The 20,583-nt window shown below is 41.3% G+C and overlaps 3 protein-coding genes across 5 annotated transcripts in view; 1 reads left to right on the forward strand and 2 right to left on the reverse strand.

Moving 5' to 3' along the window:
• The window catches only part of LOC308293400 (NACHT, LRR and PYD domains-containing protein 3-like), a 323,097-nt gene that overhangs the window by 70,649 nt on the left and 231,865 nt on the right, over window positions 1-20,583 (reverse strand). The window lies entirely within an intron of this gene.
• Window positions 1-20,583, forward strand: part of LOC308293406 (alpha-aminoadipic semialdehyde synthase, mitochondrial-like) — a gene marked incomplete at both ends in the record, with an annotated part of 205,770 nt that overhangs the window by 58,957 nt on the left and 126,230 nt on the right. The gene's annotated exons all lie outside the window — the stretch shown is intronic.
• LOC308292283 (protein NLRC3-like) lies at window positions 4,321-9,687 on the reverse strand (the record flags this gene model as incomplete). The annotated part of the gene is made up of 6 exons (XM_080734599.1): window positions 4,321-4,332; window positions 4,838-4,919; window positions 5,265-5,417; window positions 5,968-6,144; window positions 7,315-9,021; window positions 9,677-9,687. The coding sequence occupies 6 exons, from the start codon at window positions 9,685-9,687 to the stop codon at window positions 4,321-4,323; spliced, it is 2,142 nt and encodes a 713-aa protein (XP_080590725.1).

Here is a 20,583-nt window from a genome sequence, read left to right on the forward strand (position 1 = left end):
CATTTTTCACACATGCACGTACGTACGCGCACACACACACACACACACACACACACACACACACACACACACACACACACACACACACACACACACTCACACTCACACGCGTATTAGTAACCTTTCTTCTAGTGTTGATTTTGTTGACTAAAACGTGTCTAAAAGACTGGGCTTTTAAATCAGCGTTTCAACCCTGTTTTCCCTTAATTTTAGATCAAGCCGAAGATAAGCATCTTTGTACTGCTTAAATGCTGGATGCAAAATATTATTTGTGGGTTGTTGAAGGCTAAATGAGGCTAAATGTGACGAAAATTTTACAGACGGATTACCACAGACTTGCATCCTGTTATGTAGCGACACACATGGGGGGAATTTGGTTGAAATGGAAAACAACAAATGCAGAAGCGACTTGGGGCACACTTATGGGGAAGTGAATCCAGACAAAGTCTGGCAGAGGTGTATATACAGTATACTGTCCCCTTCAGAAGGAACATTGGGCTCTCTACCCCAGCGAGAGGTCGCACACCAAAAGACCTCTTGCACCAATCTGACAGAGAGAGAGCCCCCAGGATTAACAACAAAGTATGGATTGGAAATGATCAACCGGTTGGTGCATCTCAAACCTTTGAAAGGGTATAAGAATTTATACTGCTTTCTTACTATGATGATTATTATCAATGTAAAAATGATAATGGTATTTATTATCAATGTAAAAATGGATTATCAATGTAAAAATGGAAACAATGATTTAGACTAAATTGGGAACATTGAAATGTACTTTGAATGCTTTTGCCTTTTTCTATTTCTGTAAAAGTTTTTATTTCTTTAATAAATTTACCTGCAAAATATATCATTCAAAATCAGATTTTTATAAGCATCATTATGAAATGTATAACCAAAGATATCTGCTTAAATAGGGTGTGTTGAACCTATACTCTAAGTGTGGCCTAACTTGTTGGGATATTGATTTGAAGGTTTAGTTAATATTCAAAAACACCTCCTTGGATCTAATTATCCTAGATTCAAAATAACTACTCTGATACTACAACCAACAGTCAGATCCAGCAGCGAGCTACAGTTAATCTCAGGTTACAGAGGAGGACCAATGCATTGGGTCATAGGCAGAGGTTTCTGATGTTGAAATTAGGAGGGACTGAGAGATGGATGTAGTTAGATTTCAGAGCGAGTCGTTGCAAATATACGCTTAAAGATGTCTATTGTTATTTAGACTTCTAAAACCTATTGAAATGGATAGCGTAACGCCATCCTGTATGGGATTGCGTGGATTAATAACAAACTATGACTAAATGTTCGTCGACTCTCTTTTTTTTTCACTGACGAAAACTAAATAAAATCTAAACTCTGACTAAAACTAAAACTAAATATATTGACAATTTAGTCAACAAATAAAAACTAGACTAAAATGTTAGGGAGGGACTAGTGGAGAAGAGATGCAGTAGAAATAAAATAAATGTTGCTGAAAATGGCAGATCTACAAGCTCACAACGCGTCACGCTGTGGTACGTTGTGAGCTTGTAGATCTGCTATTTTCAGCATGCAGCCAAGTTTAAAATCATCCATTATGATACCATCAAGGTCCATCAAAATACATTTTAGTCGACTAAATCAACTGAAGATTTAGTCAAATAAATCATATGATATTTAATCGTCTAAAACTAGACCAAAACTAAAAAAAATCAGATCACTAAAATATGACTAAAACTAAATGGAGTTTTATTCAAACCACTATGACTAAAACTAAATTAAAATCTGATGTCAAAATCAACACTACTTTCTTCCCTGCAGTTACGATGGTTTTGTTTTAACATGGAGTTAAATACACACACACACACACACACACACACACACACACACACACACACACACACACACACACACACACACACACACACACACACAATCAGTCGATCTTTTTTTATATCGCAGATCAACAAGCTCACAACCCGTTTGTTTGTTTTCACTCAAAATAATTAAAATGCACCGTCGCTGTCGGGTGGAAACTCTAAACATTTAAAATAGTGAAAATAACTGATCTACAAGCTCACAACCAGGTCTGTGTCTGATGACAACACAGTAAGATGTCTTAAAGCCTCCAGGTTGAGAAGTGACATTCTGTGAGAAAATATGTTTACATGAAGTTTATGTGAAATGACATCAATGTGGAAAATACACACTGGGGACCCCCACAATAATCATATTCTAAATGTGGACCCTCCAGAATAACCATATTTGAACAGGACCCCCACCCTGCGTGCACTTGGAATTGTAGGCATTTACAGGAGTTTGACAGAAAATAGACAAACTACAAGCTCACAACACCTCGCACTCTGAGGCGTTGAGCTTGTAGATCAGATATTTGCCGCTTTCTTGCGTAATATTTGGTAATTTGGCTAATTTAGTTTTAAAAAAGGTCTTAAAAGTCATTAAATTGCCACGGTGCCAAGAACAGATCACAATGCGTTGAGAGCTTGTAGATCTGCATTTTTTGCCTGTACTATAGCCTAAGCTCACAAGTTAATCAACTTGATGTGAGCTTGTAGATTGGCTCGCAACCTTAGCCTGATTTCAGACTCAGCTGACGCTTGAGTCTGACACTGTGCCCGTCTGAACGATTTACGGGGCAGGGACTTTTGTGCGAGCGTGCACGGTTGCTGCGCGCGTGCGTGCGTGCGTGCGTGCGTGCGTGCATGCGTGTGTGTGTGTGTGTGTTTGTGTCTCTGTCTGTGAATGCTTCCACACAGAACTTCCTACACAGATTGGATATTTGTTAGACCCACCCCCACCCCCACGCTCATTGGAGGAGACGCAATTTTTGGTTTGGGAACGGCCGATTCATTTACTCAGCTCCAGACCAGAGAAACAGTCCACTCTGAGAGTGGGCGGGGTTTATAGGCTGGAACCAGGCTATCACAACCTGTAACAATGCGACAAGTTGTGAGCTTGTAGATCAGCCATTTTGTTTAAATAATAGTCCATATAAAAGCTCCCCACATCATGATTGATGTGTTTAATTTATGAGTTTGTAGATTGTCTCTTTTTATGTTTGCAATACAACTGATCTACAAGCTCACAGCCTGACACATTAGGAGACGTGAGCTTGTAGATCGTCTATCTTTGAAATATGGCTGATCTACAACCTCATAATAATGTGTAACGTTGCGAGGCGTTTTGAGCTTAAAGATCAGTGATTTTTTTTTATCTACACCATTAAAAGATCACAGTTCATCATGGCACATTTTGATCTTGTCGATCTGCTATTTTGTGTGTTTGAAATGCAGCCAATCTACAAGCTTACAGCGAATCATAATGGGAGGCGTTGTGCGCTTGTTGATCGGCCATTTAAAAACAATTTAAATAACATTATCTAAAAGCTCACTACAGGTCATGATGCATCATTATTGTGCGTTTGTAGTTTGGTTCTTTTGATGTTTTAATAGAGCTGATCTACAAGCTCAAAACCTGTCCCAATTTGACGCATTTTGAGTTGGTAGATCAGCAAATAGAGCTTATCTACAAACTTGTGTAGTGATACGCGGGAGCGGGGATTGAACCCAGGACTAATAGGTCATGCTAATAGGGCTGAGCCCGATTAGCAGGGCTGTTGTCGCTGGTTCATGGCTGGTACTAACTGTGGGGGCTACAATCACCCCCCCTATCTTTGGAGCGCGCCCTCGCGCTTCACACTTCACGCCGCGGACCTGTCCCTCACGCGAGGATATCACACTCCTCATCCTGCCGACAACGCCAGATTGTAGTGATACGCGGGAGCGGGGATTGAACCCAGGACTCCCACTCGCCAGTCCAACACACAACCAGTCGTGCTAATAGGGCTGAGCCCGATTAGCAGGGCTGTTGTCGCTGGTTCATGGCTGGTACTAACTGTGGGGGCTACACTTGCAACATGTCGAATTGTGACACGTGAGCCTGTATATCAACTTTATCTTAAATATTGCCAAATTATTAAATATAAACACCTACAACCTCAACCCGTAACGATGCAAGGTGTTAGGTGTAGATTTTTTGTTTATTTTTTATAGCAGACCTACAAGTTCACTCTTCACGATGCAAGCCTATGTTATATATGTGCAGCTGACGCATGGTTATCAGATTCACTCACAGTCATTTACATACACAGCAGAGTCCTGACACAGGCTATTTGCATACACACACTGTTACACCAACACCTGACACAGGCTATTTGCATACACACACTGTTACACCAACACCTGACACAGGCTATTTGCATACACACACTGTTACACCAACACCTGACACAGGCTATTTGCATACTACACAGTGTTACACCAATACCTGACACAGACACATCCATATATGAAAATATAACACAAATATGACAAATAAAGAAATATACGACCACAGTTGTAACAGTGCATGTCCAAACAACCAAAATGTTGAGTGTCATACAGTCAGAAGAATGCTGTCTAGAATTACTGAGGCACGAACAGTGGCAGAGATACAGTAGCCATCAATTATATAATCTAAATGAAAATGTGAATCATGAATTAAAATGTGCTGCTAATCATACAGTACATTGTTTATTTCCAGCACGCTATTGAACATCAGTTCTGTTACTTGCATCTCTGTGCTCTCCACGGCTGCATCGTCACCATCTACTGGCAACATGTCATGTATAATACTATTATTAAATATCTTCTGAATTCCAAGGAAACTCTCCTTAAGAGTTTCAGTTTAGAATTCAGGGAGTATAAAACATGGGAGGAGCCAACAGATTATTGTGTACAATATGTGATATACATACAGACAGACAGACAGACAGACAGACAGACAGACAGACAGACAGACAGACAGACAGACAGACATACTCACATCTTTTAAGGAGTTCAGGTTTAATCCAATCTTCTCCTCCATGTTTCACTCTGTAGGAAGTAGAACAACAATGAATCAATGTCTAACTGTCAACACAATGTCTCCACTAGCTGACACTACAGGGTTTCTCCTATAAATACCTAATCTAAGGAGATTACAGGACATTTTAATCACAAGTATTGACCGAGACTTAGTTGTGATGAAGACTATCCATGGTCTATCATCCCAGTGGGGTGATAGGGGGTATGGGCCTATCACCCACTGGTACCAGTGGATGATAGGCCCATAAACACACTGGGTATGGGCCTATCTGCCCACTGATCCCACTGCAAACACATTGCACTATGATAGAAACAGCTGCTCTATCCAACATGGACACATCCAGGTCTACTCACTCAACAGTCTGCTGTCCAGCAGAGATTAGAGTCTTCAGGTCTGATTCTTTCAGGACGTTGAAACGCACGTCCAGTTCTTTGAGATGGAGATTAGATCTAAGAGCTGAGGCCAGAAGTTCACCGCATCTCTCTGACAACCAGCAGTTATGCAGTCTGAATGAATAATAATACATAGAATGTATTTACACACACACACACACACACACACACACACACACACACACACACACACACACACACACACACACACACACACACACACACACACACACACACACACACACACACACAGGGGGATAAACATTAGAGAAAACAAATTATAAAAGAGTTAAAAACTATAGCAGTAAATAATGCATGGCTTTGAGGTGGGATATTTAATACAATATATGTTATTATTCCTGGATACATTTATATGCTAAGACAAGCAGGATGGATGGCTGGCTGGCTGGCTGGATGGATGGATGGATGGATGGATGGATGGATGGATGCCACCACAGTCGGAACTGACTTATTCTCTAGGTTAATTTCAGGTGGGCTACTATGTTCCAAATGCAATGGAAATAGATTATAACTGATTCCCACCCTATGGGTTTGCATGTGATCAACATCGTTGGCACTGCTCAAATAAAGACACCACCATATTCATGTTAAAATCACAAGAAAATAAAAATAATGAAAAATAATTATGGTAAATGAATCTGACCTGAGAATTTCCAGGATACAATATGGACTCTTCAGTCCTTCACAGAGCAGCTCCAGTAGTCCTGAGTCCGGCAGGTTGTTTCCACTGAGGTCCAATTCTCTCAAATGGGAAGGATTAGAGCTGAGAGCTGAAGTCACGACTTCAACATCTGTCTTTCTGAGGTTACAGCCAGCAAGTCTGTAAATGCAGATTAAATAAGAGATTATCAAAACAAATTACACAAAGTTCACTGTCATAGGAGTTAAATAAAATATCTCCTATCTAGTTATCCAGATATAAACAGTATAGAGTGTGGAATTAAATAGACAATAACACACAGGAAGATAGCAATTTTGATATCAGAGATTTCAGCCAGCAGTTGAAGGTGTGAAATGAAGACTGAACTACATTGCATATTTACTGTCTAAACTGTGTAAAAGCTTTACAAACAAGCTGCTAGAGACCAGCATTCAGTCTCTCTATTTCTCATCCCTGTCTCCTCAAGCTGGGCCACAGCTGCAGGCTTTGATCTGGCTTCGAGGCGGAGCACCGACACACATACATTGTTTATAAGTTGTCCATAGACACATTTGGCTTTGTGTGTGTGTCCATCAGGACAGACATTGTAACTCATGAAAGGCACTGATCACTTCACACTTGCTGTGATTTTTATTTTAAGTTCCTCTACTGAGTGTCAGTGGGTTCAAACCACTAGTCTGGAGGGTTCAACCAGTGTCAGTGGGTTCAAACCACTGGTCTGGAGGGTTCAACCAGTGTCAGTGGGTTCAAACCACTGGTCTGGTGGGTTCAACCAGCAGGGATTTTAGACTCTTAGTTTAGTTAGTGTGGTTGCTATAGGCAACACACTATTGTATATTCGGTCAGAGAGTTTTTTTTAACCCATCAAAGTGAACCTGTGTTTTGTAAACTTTTTAGTGATGTTATCTGGGTTGGGAGGCTGTACAACAAAAAAGTGAAGCTTTTGGTCGTGCTTCACTTGACATCACAGTATCTAATATAAATGACATCACAGTATCTAATATAAATGACATCACAGTATCTAATATAAATGACATCAAAGTATCTAACATAAATTACATCACAGTATCTAATATAAATAGTAAGATGGAATTTATTTCCCAGTTGATTCCTCGTCACTCGTGTCACGGCAACCACACTTGCAATGTCCTTGAATTGAATCTTTCTGGTTTTTACCCTGCTTTGTTGTGGACTTTGCACAAAATACCACCAGTCCCTATTACACAGACAGTATTATTGGAGCCTTTGTGTCAACCTTAGTTTCTAGTTATAGTGTTAACTGTAATGGCAGATTGACTCTAGGATGTTTCTATTCACATGACTACTAACCGAGCCTTTCTGCAGTTCCTCACAGCTGGGATCAGTCTCTGTCGCCCCTCCTCTGATGTGTTGTATTTGTCCAGGTCCAACTCATCCAGAACCTCCTCTGACATCAGCAGCATGGCGGCCAGAGCTGAACACTGGTATGGATATAGACTGTCCCCTGACTCTAGGTACTGTTGGACCTCCTGAAGTACTGAGTGGTCGTTCATTTCCATCAAACAGTGGAAGATGTTGATCATTCTCTCAGGAGAGTGATCTTCAGTGGTCATCTCCTTCAGGTTGTTAATGACTCTCTGGATGGTCTCTGGACGGTTATCTTTCTGAACCAGTAGGCCTCCTAACAGACTCTGGTTGGACTCCAGTAAGAGGCCATGAAGGAAGCGGACAAAGAGGTCCAGGTGGCCATTTTTACTCTCCTGGGATTTTACCATGACTCTCTTCAGGAAGTCTTCCAGGGTCAGCGAGTATCCTCCTCCTCCCAGGAACATCTCCAGTACCTTTGTGTTCTTCTGTGTGAAACAGTGGAACAGGTAGACTGCAGCCATAAACTCCTGGATGCTCAGATGAACAAAGCTGTAGACCTTTCTCTCAGATTGAACAGTCTCTTCTTTGAAGATCTCTGTGCACACTCCTGAGTACAGCGAGGCTGCTTTCACATCAAGGCCACACTTTTCCAGGTCTTCTTGGTAGAACATGACACTGCCTTTCTCCAGATGTTCAAAAGCCAGCCTGCCCAGCTTCAGAAGAACCTTCCTGTCCTTCTCCATGAGCTGCTGTTGATTCACATCATGACTGTCATCATACTTCTTCCACTTCCTCTTTGTCTGGACCGACAGGAAGTGGCTGTACATCTGAGTCTGGGTCGTGGGCAACTTTTTTCTCTTGTCTGTCTTCAACATGTCCTCCAGAACGGTAGCGGTGATCGAACAGAAGACTGGGATGTGACACATGATGTGGAGGCTCTTTGATGTCTTCATGTGTGAGATTATTTTGCTGGCCAGCTTCTCATCATCACTGAATCTCTTCCTGAAGAACTCCTCCTTCTGGGGATCTGTGAACCCTCGTACTTCTGTCTCGATGTCAACACAATCAGGAGGGATCTGATTGGCTGCTGCAGGTCTGGTAGTTATCCAGAGGAGGGCTGAGGGGAGCAGATTCCCCTCGATGAGGTTCGTCAACAGCAAGTTCACTGATGATGTCACTGTGACATCAGAAACAATGTCATTCTCTTGGAAGACATGAGAACCAATGCGAATGTTCTCGAATTTCAGCGGAAACCTGCTTTCATCCAGACCATCAAAGATGAAGCCAACCTTCCAGACAGCAAGCTGCTCTGCTGTGACCTTCTTTAATTCTGGGTGGAAACGATGGATCAGAGAGAGAAGACTGTGCTGCTCATTTCTTACCAGGTTCAGCTCCCGGAATGAGAAGGGAACCAGGAGAATGACATCTTGATTTTCCAAACCCCTTGCCCAGTCCAGAGTGAACTTACGCACAGAGAATGTTTTCCCAATGCCAGCGATGCCCTTGGTCAGAACTCTTCTGATGGGTTTGTCTCTGCCAAGGAGGAGGGGCTTAAAGATGTCACAGCATTTGATTGATTGGTCATGGAGGGTCATCTTCTTGGAAGCTGTCTCAAGTTGCCAGACCTCATGTTGGGTATTAACCCCTTCACTCTCTCCCGCTGAGATGTAGAGCTCTGTGTAGATGCTGCTGAGGGAGGGCACTTCAGTGACGTATGTCACACGATCAAGACGGTTCAAACCGACCTTATAAACCTTTAGAACCTCCTGTGGACTGACACCTGCTATGAGAAGACAATGAAGATATTTTAAACATGCAGTTGAATTTATAACTTGCTGTGTATGCAAATTATTGCCAGACCCATGAAATGGGTAGGCCTACATAAGCAAATGTCGGTCTGTCTGTCTGTCCGGGTTTTCTATATAAAGGGTATATATGATGATGACATGATGATGACATGCCTACAAAAGGCATGATGTCATAAATGATGATGACAGACAGGGGGTTGGCAGAACCGGGGTCTGGCACAACCAGGTTGACCTGGTCTAGTTAATTTAACCATGACCCCAGCTTCCGTATTCTGGGGAAAACTTTGACAGAAAATAGCAGATCTACAAGTGTACAAGCTGATCTATAAGCTTAGATCTGCTATTTTCAGCGAGGATATTTCATGTTGAGTGAAAACAGAAAATACACTTGTATAGAGCCCTGAGGGTCTCCACTAAATAACTTAAGGGGTTTAAATGGTTAATAAAACTAAGAAAAACAGACTAAAGAAACATCGGATCACTGGTTTTCATACAGAGTTGATACATGTTTAGCATCATCATTTCAACATGGATACTGATGACACATTGTGGACATTTAGTCTGACAATGTCTTCTGTCATTTCAAACATTTCAGTTATTAACTGTGTTAATTAATGTACATTGTGTCCAGTCTTACTGTGTCCTCTGCTGGTGTGACTGGGTGTCTTCAGTCCAGGTGTGGTTCTGGATCCCTTGGACGCCTGCTCTGTCACAACACGACCACTCCTCTTCCTCTCTCTGTGGAGATGAATAGACAACTTATTATGAATATAGACAATGACTTATCAATACATATCAATACATATCAATATCACTCCAAGGCCTGAAACATACTTAATATAAGTATGCAAACACAAATGACAGCAACTGCTCGGCATACTACAAACACATGGTCCAGTTGTACATTGTAAACATGTTTTCATCAAAACTGTCAAATTTGCTTCCATAATGACGACAGCCAGACAGATAACTTTGTCATGGAGGATTGACATACTGTGTGTGTGTGTGTGTGTGTGTGTGTGTGTGTGTGTGTGTGTGTGTGTGTGTGTGTGTGTGTGTGTGTGTGTGTGTGTGTGTGTGTGTGTGTCATGTGGTGACATTGTTTTGGTGTTGTGTGTGTACCGTATGAAAAGGCTCAGTGCAAATGGGATGAAATGTTTACAATAAAGGATGCTGATAGTTAATGTCTTGTGTCCATAATGTTTGTACAGAACCAGACTGGGAACAGAACCCATGGAAATTACATGTGACTCCATGACTGTCCAAAATGACATGAGAATAAGTAGTAGGCCTATAATAAGGGCAATAATAATAATAATAATAATAATGGATTGCATTTTTATAGCGCTTTTCTAAGCAAGTTGCGAACTCAAAGCGCTTACAATGTTCCATTCATTCATACATTGGGAGCATATCTCCACCAGGCCAGGTTGGTTACAGTTTCAGGCTTTGACCGATGGTTAAAGCCTTTTTATAGGCCAAAATATAAAGTCGGCTGGTTTAGCGGCACCATGAAAACATAAACATAATGCAGGGATGTGCTTCCTTGGCCTTGAGGCAGTGGACATTTGGCTCTTGTCAATCTGTTAGCTTGCTATATCCACCCAGACATACAGACAGACACTTGGCCTACAGTCTGGCAGAAATAACAATCACTTCACCACTGAACACATTGTTGTGATTTGTACCACTTCATTCACAAACTGAACACTAACTTAATAGCTAACGATTGAATATGAACATGTCTTGTTTTATAGTAATTTGCAAATGTAACTTAACATGATATTACTGTCATGTTATAGTGTTATATATTGTATAGGAGGATTGACATACTGTGTGTGTGGAGGGCCAGGTTCACTGAAGTTAGGTGGTTCTCCTTTAGACCGGTCACTCTTCATAGACACACAGCTGGGTGTTGGAGACTCTGCTCTGTGACTTCTGGAATCATACAAATGTTTAAAAATGTATCATGTGAAAGAAAAAGTCATTTTATTTGTATGTATTGTGAGAGAATAAAACTGTGTGGACAAATAGCAATAGAAACAGTAATAAAAAGTACTTTGTTGTATGGATGGACGGACGGACGGACGGACGGACGGACGGACGGACGGACGGACATTCTAATCTATTTCCTTGTCTATATTAGCTGTGTGTGTGTGTGTGTGTGTGTGTGTGTGTGTGTGTGTGTGTGTGTGTGTGTGTGTGTGTGTGTGTGTGTGTGTGCGTGAGCGTGTGTGCGTGTGTGGGGGTGTGCATGCGTTTGTGCGTGTGTGCTTGCATGCGTGCAAAACATTGTTTTGGTGGTGTTGTGTGTGTACCGTATCATGAAAAGGCTCAGTGCAAATGTGATGAAATGTTTCCAATAAAGGATGCTGATAGTTAATGTCTTGTGTCCATAATGTTTGTACAGAACCAGACTGGGAACAGAACCCATGGAAATGACATGTGACACCATGACTGTCCAAAATGACATGAGAATAAGTAGAACAGAGAGGGGAAAAAGGGGGATGAAACAAATTAAATAACATCCAGCTTAAGTGGAGTCAGAATGTTTTGTCCGAAGCACTTCTTTGGTTGATAAAGCAGTGTCTTGCAGCGCAATGAATAGGAGTCTAAGGAGATGACATGCTTCATGATGACGTCATCGCTAAATGGAACACAGCACATGAGTCCCTTTCACCAGCGAGTACCTTTGACTACACGCTAATGTTATGTAATATAAAAAACAACTAGTTTGGGAATGGAACTCACAGGGATTTATGAAAGGATTTATGAAGACAAATAAAAGATACATACATTTTCTTGTAATTAGCTGTTTGGGCTGGACTGCAACGAAACGTAACTTAGCATGAGATCACTTTGTCATGTTATAGTGTTATACAGTATATTGTAGAGGAGGATTGACATACTGTGTGTGTGGAGGTCCAGGTTCACTGAAGTTAAGAGGAAGGCCTTTAGAGTGGTCACTCTTCATAGACACACAGCTGGGTGTTGGAGACTCTGCTCTGTGACTTCTGGAATCATACAAACGATTATACGTTCATCATGTGAATGAAACAGACATTTTATTTGCATGTAGTGTGAGAGTAACATTGTTGGGAATTTTGGCTCTTCAATGTTGATGATGATGATAGATATGAAACTATAATTGCATTATTCAGTAAAATAGTGAATAGCCTATGAAACTATCATTTCTTTACTTACTAGCAAACACTGTGAAGGAAAATACTATCCTATCTACCGTACAAGCTCACAACAGCTTGGGAGGTACAGTAGACTATTTCCTCTAATGTGTGTCTATTTGCTGTGTGTGTGTGTGTGTGTGTGTGTGTGTGTGTGTGTGTGTGTGTGTGTGTGTGTGTGTGTGTGTGTGTGTGTGTGTGTGTGTGTGTGTGTGTGTGTGTGTGTGTGTGTGTGTGTTTACAATAAAGAATACTGATAGTTAATGTCTTGTGTCCATAATGTTTGTACAGAACCAGACTGGGAACAGAACCCATGTAAATGACATGTGACACCCTGACTGTCCAAAATGAAAAGTAGAACAGAGAGCATATCTCCACCAGGCCGGGTTGGCTACAGTTTCAGTCTTTGACCGATGGTTCAAGACTTATAGGCCAAAATGTAAAGTGGGCTGGTAGAGCAAAGATGGACGCCACAGCCACAGAGCTAATGGAGGAGAGGGACACGGCCGTGGCCTCCCTGGGGTGTGACTAGACCCAGCAGGTGCCACCATCGTCCAGCACTTAGACACCACTAAACCTCCAGACGCATGCCTATGACACTCCACCCCAGCTCCAGTTTTGTGTTTGTGAACAAGAGTGACAGTGAGTCCACAACGATCTGTTACAAAGTTAAGGAGTACTTGGCCCCCAAAATGAGTTTGTTTCCATCTCTTGTGGTAAAGCCTTTTATCAAAATGATAAGTTAAAAGTACACATGAGAACGCATACAGGGGAAAGCCTTTTACTTGTACAGTTTTGGCTAAAGGGTGTAATCAGTCTGCAGTATGCAGGGATTGGCTTCTATTCCTTGGCCTATTGGCAGTGTGCACAAGAAATGTGGCTCTTCCAGCTCCATGTTTGGCCGAAACGCTTTTTAGTTTTACTATTTTCATTGGTTCAATTCGTTTTAACCAAATCACAGACATGAAGGTTGTTTAATAGCACTGATTTGTGGAAAAAAGAAGACAAAGAAAACTGGAGTTAGCTGGTTTGGGCCGGACAGCACTGGCATGTAACTTTAACATGAGATCACTTTGTCATGTTATAGTGTTATACATATATTGTAGAGGAGGATTAACATACTGTGTGTGTGGAGGTCCAGGTTCACTGAAGAGAGGACCTTCTCCTTTAGAGCGATCACTCTTCATAGACACACAGCTGGGTGTTGGAGACTCTGCTCTGTGACTTCTGGAATCATACAAATGTTTATACATTTATCATGTGAATGAAACAATTGTATTTGTGTGTAGTATGAGAGAATATCACTTTTTGGGGGGTTTTGGCTCTTCAATGCTGAAACAACAGCAAAAATAAATAAAAAAAGCAATAGAAACAGTGGTCACATAAAAATATATTCCAGATAGATATGAAACTATCATTACACTATTCAATAGAGTAGTGAATGTTAAACTATAATTACATTATTCAATAGAGTAGTGAACGTTAAACTATAATTACATTACTCAGTAAAATAGTGAATATTAAACTATCATTCCTTTATTCACCAGCAAACACTATGCAGGAAAATACTAGCCTATCTACAAGCTCACAACAGCTTGGAGGTACAGTAGGCTATTTCCTGTAATGTTTGTCTATTGCTGTGTGTGTGTGTGTGTGTGTGTGTGTGTGTGTGTGTGTGTGTGTGTGCGTGCGTGCGTGCGTGCGTGCGTGCGTGCGTGCGTGCGTGCGTGCGTGCGTGCGTGCGTGCGTGCGTGCGTGCGTGCGTGCGTGTCGCGTGTGTGTGTGTGTTTAAAATAAAGAATGCTGATAGTTAATGTCTTGTGTCCATAATGTTTGTAAAGAACCAGACTGGGAACAGAACCCATGTAAATGACATGTAACACCATGACTGTCCAAAATGACAACAGAGAGTATATCTCCACCAGACCGGGAAGACTGACCTAGTTTCAGTCTTTGACCGATGGTTCAAGCCTTTTATCAAAGTGATAAGTTAAAAGTACACATGAGGACTCATATATGGGGAAAATCCTTTGCTTGTACAGTTTTTTGTAAAGCCTGTAGTCAAAGTGATAAGCTAAAGGTACCCATGAGAACGCATACAGGGGAAAGCAATTTACTTGTACAGTTTTGGCTAAAGGGTGTAATCAGTCTGCAGTATGCAGGGATTGGCTTCTATTCCTTGGCCTATTGGCAGTGTGCACAAGAAATGTGGCTCTTCCAGCTCCAGTTTTGGCTGAAACGCTTTTTAGTTTTACTATTTTCATTGGTTCAATTAGTTTTAACCAAATCACAGACATAAAGTTTGTTTAATAGCACTGATTTGTGGGAAAAAGAAGAAAAGAAAACTGGAGTTAGCTAGTTTGGGCCGCACAGCGACGACATGAAACTTAGCATGAGATCACTTTGTCATGTTATAGTGTTATACAGTATATTGTATAGGAGGATTAACATACTGTGTGTGAGGAGGTCCAGGTTCACTGAAGTTGGGACCTTCTCCTTTAGACTTGTCACTCTTCATAGACACACAGCTGGGTGTTGGAGACTCTGCTCTGTGACTTCTGGAATCATACAAATGTTTATATATTCCATTATTCACCAGCAAACACTATGCAGGAAAATACAAGCATATCTACAAGCTCACAACAGCTTGGAGGTACAGTAGGATATTTTCTCTAATGTGTGTGTGTGTGTGTGTGTGTGTGTGTGTGTGTGTGTGTGTGTGTGTGTGTGTGTGTGTGTGTGTGTGTGTGTGTGTGTGTGTGTGTGTGTGTGTGTGTGTTTGTGTGTGTGTACCCGTTCTTACTTCAAGATGATGACCAGTGATATCCATTGAGCATTTTTTATTATTAACCCCTTAATGCCTGAAACACAAGAAATCCACCCAGGAGGAAAATACCCAGAAAAATATTTTTTTATCTGGGTATTTAAGGAGGATCTGAGGGGTCTAACTAGGGGTTTGTCATGATGCTGAATCCATTGCAGGCATTTGTTTTGCACAAAAAACATTCCGTGGGCTAGAAATGGCCTCAGAAAACAATACACGTATGGGTGAGTATTCATGTTAGTCGGAGGCCTTAGGGTTTTTTTTTCTCGTGCTAATCAGTCTAAAAGTGCGAAATTTTGCACAGATGTAGCTCAGGGCATGCTCTAATGATTTAGCTAGGGCGCCCGAGTCTGCGACATTCGGGGTCGCCACAGCGGCCAAATCAAGTTGGGCTCCCATCGACTTTAGTGATGAAAAGTGATGAGTCAGAGTTTTGTGGGTGCCAAAAATCACCATTTGGCTCCCTGACTACGACGTGTAACTTAGCATGAGATCACTTTTTCATGTTACAGTGTTATACAGTATATTGTATAGGAGGATTGACATACTGTGTGTGTGGAGGTCCAGGTTCACTGAAGAGAGGACCTTCTCCTTTAGACCGGTCACTCTTCATAGACACACAGCTGGGTGTTGGAGACTCTGCTCTGTGACTTCTGGAATCATACAAATGATTATATATTTATCATGTGAATGAAATACATTTTATTTGTGTGTAGTATGAGAGAATATCACTTGTTGGGGGGGTTTTGGCTCTTCAATGCTGAAACAACAGCAAAAACTAAAAGACATTGCAATAGAAACAGTAGTTACATAGATAGATATTCCAGATAGATATGAAACTATCATTACATGTTCAATATAGTAGTGAACATTAAACCATAATTACGTTATTCAATAGAGTAGTGAACATTAAACAATAATTACATTACTCATTACTATTCAGTAAAATAGTGAACATTGTAGCACTGATTTGTGGAAAAAAAGAAGAAAAGAAAAAGAAAACTGGAGCTAGCTGGTTTGGGCCGGACAGCGACAACATGTAACTTAGCATGAGATCACTTTGTCATGTTATAGTGTTATACAGTATATTGTATAGGAGGATTGACATACTGTGTGTGTGGAGGTCCAGGTTGATCACTGAAGAGAGGACCTTCTCCTTTAGACTGGTCACTCTTCATAGACACACAGCTGGGTGTTGGAGACTCTGCTCTGTGGATGTGATGTTTGTCAGCTTCCTCCTTCTTGCTCTCCATGTTGTTCTTTATTAAACCTGTCAATAAAATAGATCAGAAAACAGATCATGCTATTGATGCATGGCATTAACCATCAGCATCTCTTACTGTAGCCTTTCAGCCATTTGCCCTGTGCCTTTAAACACACACACACACACACACACACACACACACACACACACACACACACACACACACACACACACACACACACACACACACACACACAAGCTATGAGGCAACAACATCACCAATACAATGCTGAGACTACAGTAGATGCAGATGCATGCAGTTGCTCTTGTCAACCAGCAGGGGTCCTACTAGACCACAGAGTAGAAGAGCAGGGAGACACAGCTGTTGCAACAACAGAATTAACAGCTGTGGTCTCACTGGTCTGAGATAGACGGTGGAGTTCTATCGTGTTAATAATACTATTAAATATAGCTGCAAGCAGCGATAAAGTGGCCAAGGTAGAAAAAGTAGGAAAGCAAAAAAGCATCAAGGGAAAGCAAAGAAGAAATCAAAGAAAAACTGGAAGCAGTGTTCTTCCGAACAGGTCTCCGGCAGGTCAGGTGTTTTTTTTTGGCCTAGTGGTGACTATAATAGGCCAAAGTCAAAAGGGTACCACGTGTTCTTTGGCCTTTCACGGCAATCGGACGCTGCATGCGGGATTTGAGGCATTTTGTTCCAAAAATGGGTTTTGCAAAAATTGACCCGCTGGTGGCGCTATAACAGGCCAATGTGAGAAGGGTGGCATCTGTTCCTTGGCCTAGTGGGAATGTGCATGCAAAATCTCACACAAAGAGCAGGCTGCGTTTGAGACATTTTGTTCAAAAAGGAGCAATCCTGCAAACCTTGGAATTCAATGTTAGCCAATTAGATAGAATATGATATTGGACAAATCCGTCATGATTACATCACTGTAGAGATACTGTGTGCCCATTTGTGTGATTATCGGATAAAATCTGAAGGAGTAATATCGAAGAATGCGTTTTTGGCCTTCTGGTGGCGCTATAAATGACAGAGACTCTGCCGATTTTACACTAATCGGCATAGTTATTGGTGAAAGCACAAATTGACCTCTACACAACATGTATGCAAAAGACTATATGCAACAGACATAAAATAGTTCCAAAGAACTCCTCAAGGTTTTCAAATAATTCAAGTAGTAAACGTCTTCAAATAAAGTTTTTAAACATTAAGTATTGTGAAGTCTGAACCCAAACCAGCACACGGAAACAGTTCTCAAGGTGAAAACGCAATAAGCGTTGTTTTATTCAATGGGGCGTTCCCCTAAAACATGAAATAAAGTTCTTCCCAAAACCGGGGCTTTTAACACGTCTTCAAATAAAGTTTTTAAACATTAAGTATTGTGAAGTCTGAACCCAAACCAGCACACGGAAACAGTTCTCAAGGTGAAAACGCAATAAGCGTTGTTTTATTCAATGGGGCGTTCCCCTAAAACATGAAATAAAGTTCTTCCCAAAACCGGGGCTTTTAACTCAAAATATGCTTCTTTCCAGAACTTAACAAACAGGGGTTACATTCGAAACATATGTTTCACAGTATGCCGTTGCTTCCATTAACACATGCCATTTCTCTTCCAAGACTCAGATGCTGCTCCTAATTTGCCTACAATGGGAACAGATAGAACCACCATTAGCAATGTGGCAGAATACAGAGCAAATGTGCGACAGAGGAGAACATAGTGGAGTTTTGCTTACTGCTCGATGGAAGAGTCCCTTCGAGAGCCAGCTACACAGTGAAGCAGAGCTCGGTGGTTAAGAGCAAAAACATTTGGATTGCCTGACTCGGAGAAGCTGTGTTGCGGCCAGGTGCTGACAAATCAAACTGATTGCAACAAGCAGCCATCTTAGCTGCTGCATTCTGGGAAATGTAGTTTTTCTGAAAACCAAACAAAGCCATCAGTTAGATTCAGTTCACATGCAAAAAACAGGGCCTGGATAAAAAAAATAAGAAAAATCAACTAATCAGCCGATCTACAAGGTTAAAACAAAATAAAGTCAACAGATGTGCTGATTTGGAGGTTGTGATTTGCCATCCAATTTGCGTGATTTTAGGCCAAAATCTGTAGGAGCAGTGTTGTAAAATGTGTTTTGCAAAAATCTGTCTGATGGTGGCGCTAGAGAGGGGCATGTGTGAAATCAGGGACGGAGGTTGTGATTTGACAATCAATTTGCGTGATTTTAGGCCAAAATCTGTAGGAGCAGTGTTCACAAATGTTTTGCAAGAATCGGCCTCATGGTGGCGCTGGAGGGCCATGTGAGAAATCAGGCAGCCAAGGAGTGTGTGCAAAGTTTGGCATGGATAGGGGCAATGGTAACGGAGATATGAATAGGGCAAAAGTATGATGTCACACGGACAGAGTGACAGCCGGTGGAGGTTTCGATAGTAACTGCGACCTAACAGTCGCAATAATACTCACATCTCTTCAGTTAAATGCTTACATTGAAGAAAGAGATGAGGCCACACCCCAAACAATAGTGGACACAGGCAATAATCCACAACTGCACACTCCTGACAATATAAAACACATTCTCACTGTAAACGATAGAACCAAAATAACACAGTAAAATGGTAAAAGAGACCATACAAAATACAAGCAAACAGTCTTACCGGTTAACAGAGCAGCACACACTCCTCAACTCAGCAGTGTTTTGTTCAAACTGTTCAGATGGATTCAATCGGCCGACGCCCAACAAGCAACCATCTTAGCTGCTGCATTCTGGGAAATGTTGTTTTTCTGAAAACCAAACAATTAAGATTCAGTTCACAGGCAAAAAAACTTAAAAAAAATCAACTAATCAGCCGATCTACAAGCTTAAAACAAAATAAAGTCGACAAATCTGCTTATCTACAAGCAATAATTACATTCCCGAAATGAATCTTTTTACATTCCAATCCCAAAACCAGAAACAAACATTTCCGAGCCACATGTTCACTTACCAATTATCTTAGTCACGCAGCCTCAGTGTCAATATCAGAGTTGGTCAGGTGGATCTAAAAGCAATATAGTGTGGGTTAAATATAAATGGAGTAATGCTGTTAGAAATTGGAATAGTCTTGAAATGAAATGTGTACAAACCTGCAGCAGCTCCAATGAGGTTACTGAACAAACTGAAAAAAAAACTGGCTTTATACAGGGTGTGGTGATTACGAATACTCGGCAGCTGTGACTCAGGGACCGTGGTCAAAACATTGCATGTGAAAAATAAGAATATATTCCATTTGAAAAATAAAATAAAATGACTGTAATTCCCGCTGAACCGTGGGTTACAAGTGCACAAGTGCACAGTGCACTAACCTACATTATTGCAAAGTGTGATTTAAATGTGACTTTGAATGTATGTTTTAGAGGCAGAAGAATAACGCACGCACGCACACACGCACGCACGCACGCGTGCGCGCGCGCACACACACACACACACACACACACACACACACACACACACACACACACACACACACACACACACACACACACACACACACACACACACCTGTGCCTAACCATTCTGCATTAGAGGTGGGATTTATGGCTATTTGAAGTGAGACAGTACCATCGATCTGGCTCACTAAAAAGAGCCGTTCAAAAGACTGGCTCATTTGTCTCCTTGTATATTTATATATTTTTAAGAAGAATTTGTTTAAACATGAATCCACAAGGTGGCACCACATTCCTCTGCTGACAGTTGAGATCACAATTTAGTATTTACCCTTTTCATAAAATGTGTGTGTAAATTAAGCTACCTTGACTTTTGTTATTCATAAAACACCTAAAAAAAACAAGCAGGCAACAATGAACTCGCTCCTCCACTTGTTCTCTCTCTCTCACTCACTCACTGTACTCAGTCAGTACTCAGTGGAGTAGCAAGGAGATGTTGAATTGGGGGGAGGGGGTCTCCCCCCCAAATGAACGGCTCTCTACTGCGCGAACCGGATCCCAACGTTCACTTCAAAGAGCCGTTCAAAAGATTTGATTCGTTCGCGAACGTCCCAGCTCTATTCTGCATCTAGCCTAAGGCCCAGATCATGGGAAAACCCTACTCACGTCAGGGTGGGGGGTCCCCAGTTCAAATATGATTCTTTTTGGTTTCAGTGATATTTGGACTTACCCTCTACAGTAGTTCATCATGAAAATGTTACTTTGCATGTATGTTTTAGAGGCAGAAGAATAATTTGCA

The sequence above is a fragment of the Nannobrachium achirus genome (genome assembly GCF_963921795.1).
Source record: "Nannobrachium achirus genome assembly, chromosome: 10".
NCBI lineage: Eukaryota > Metazoa > Chordata > Actinopteri > Myctophiformes > Myctophidae > Nannobrachium > Nannobrachium achirus.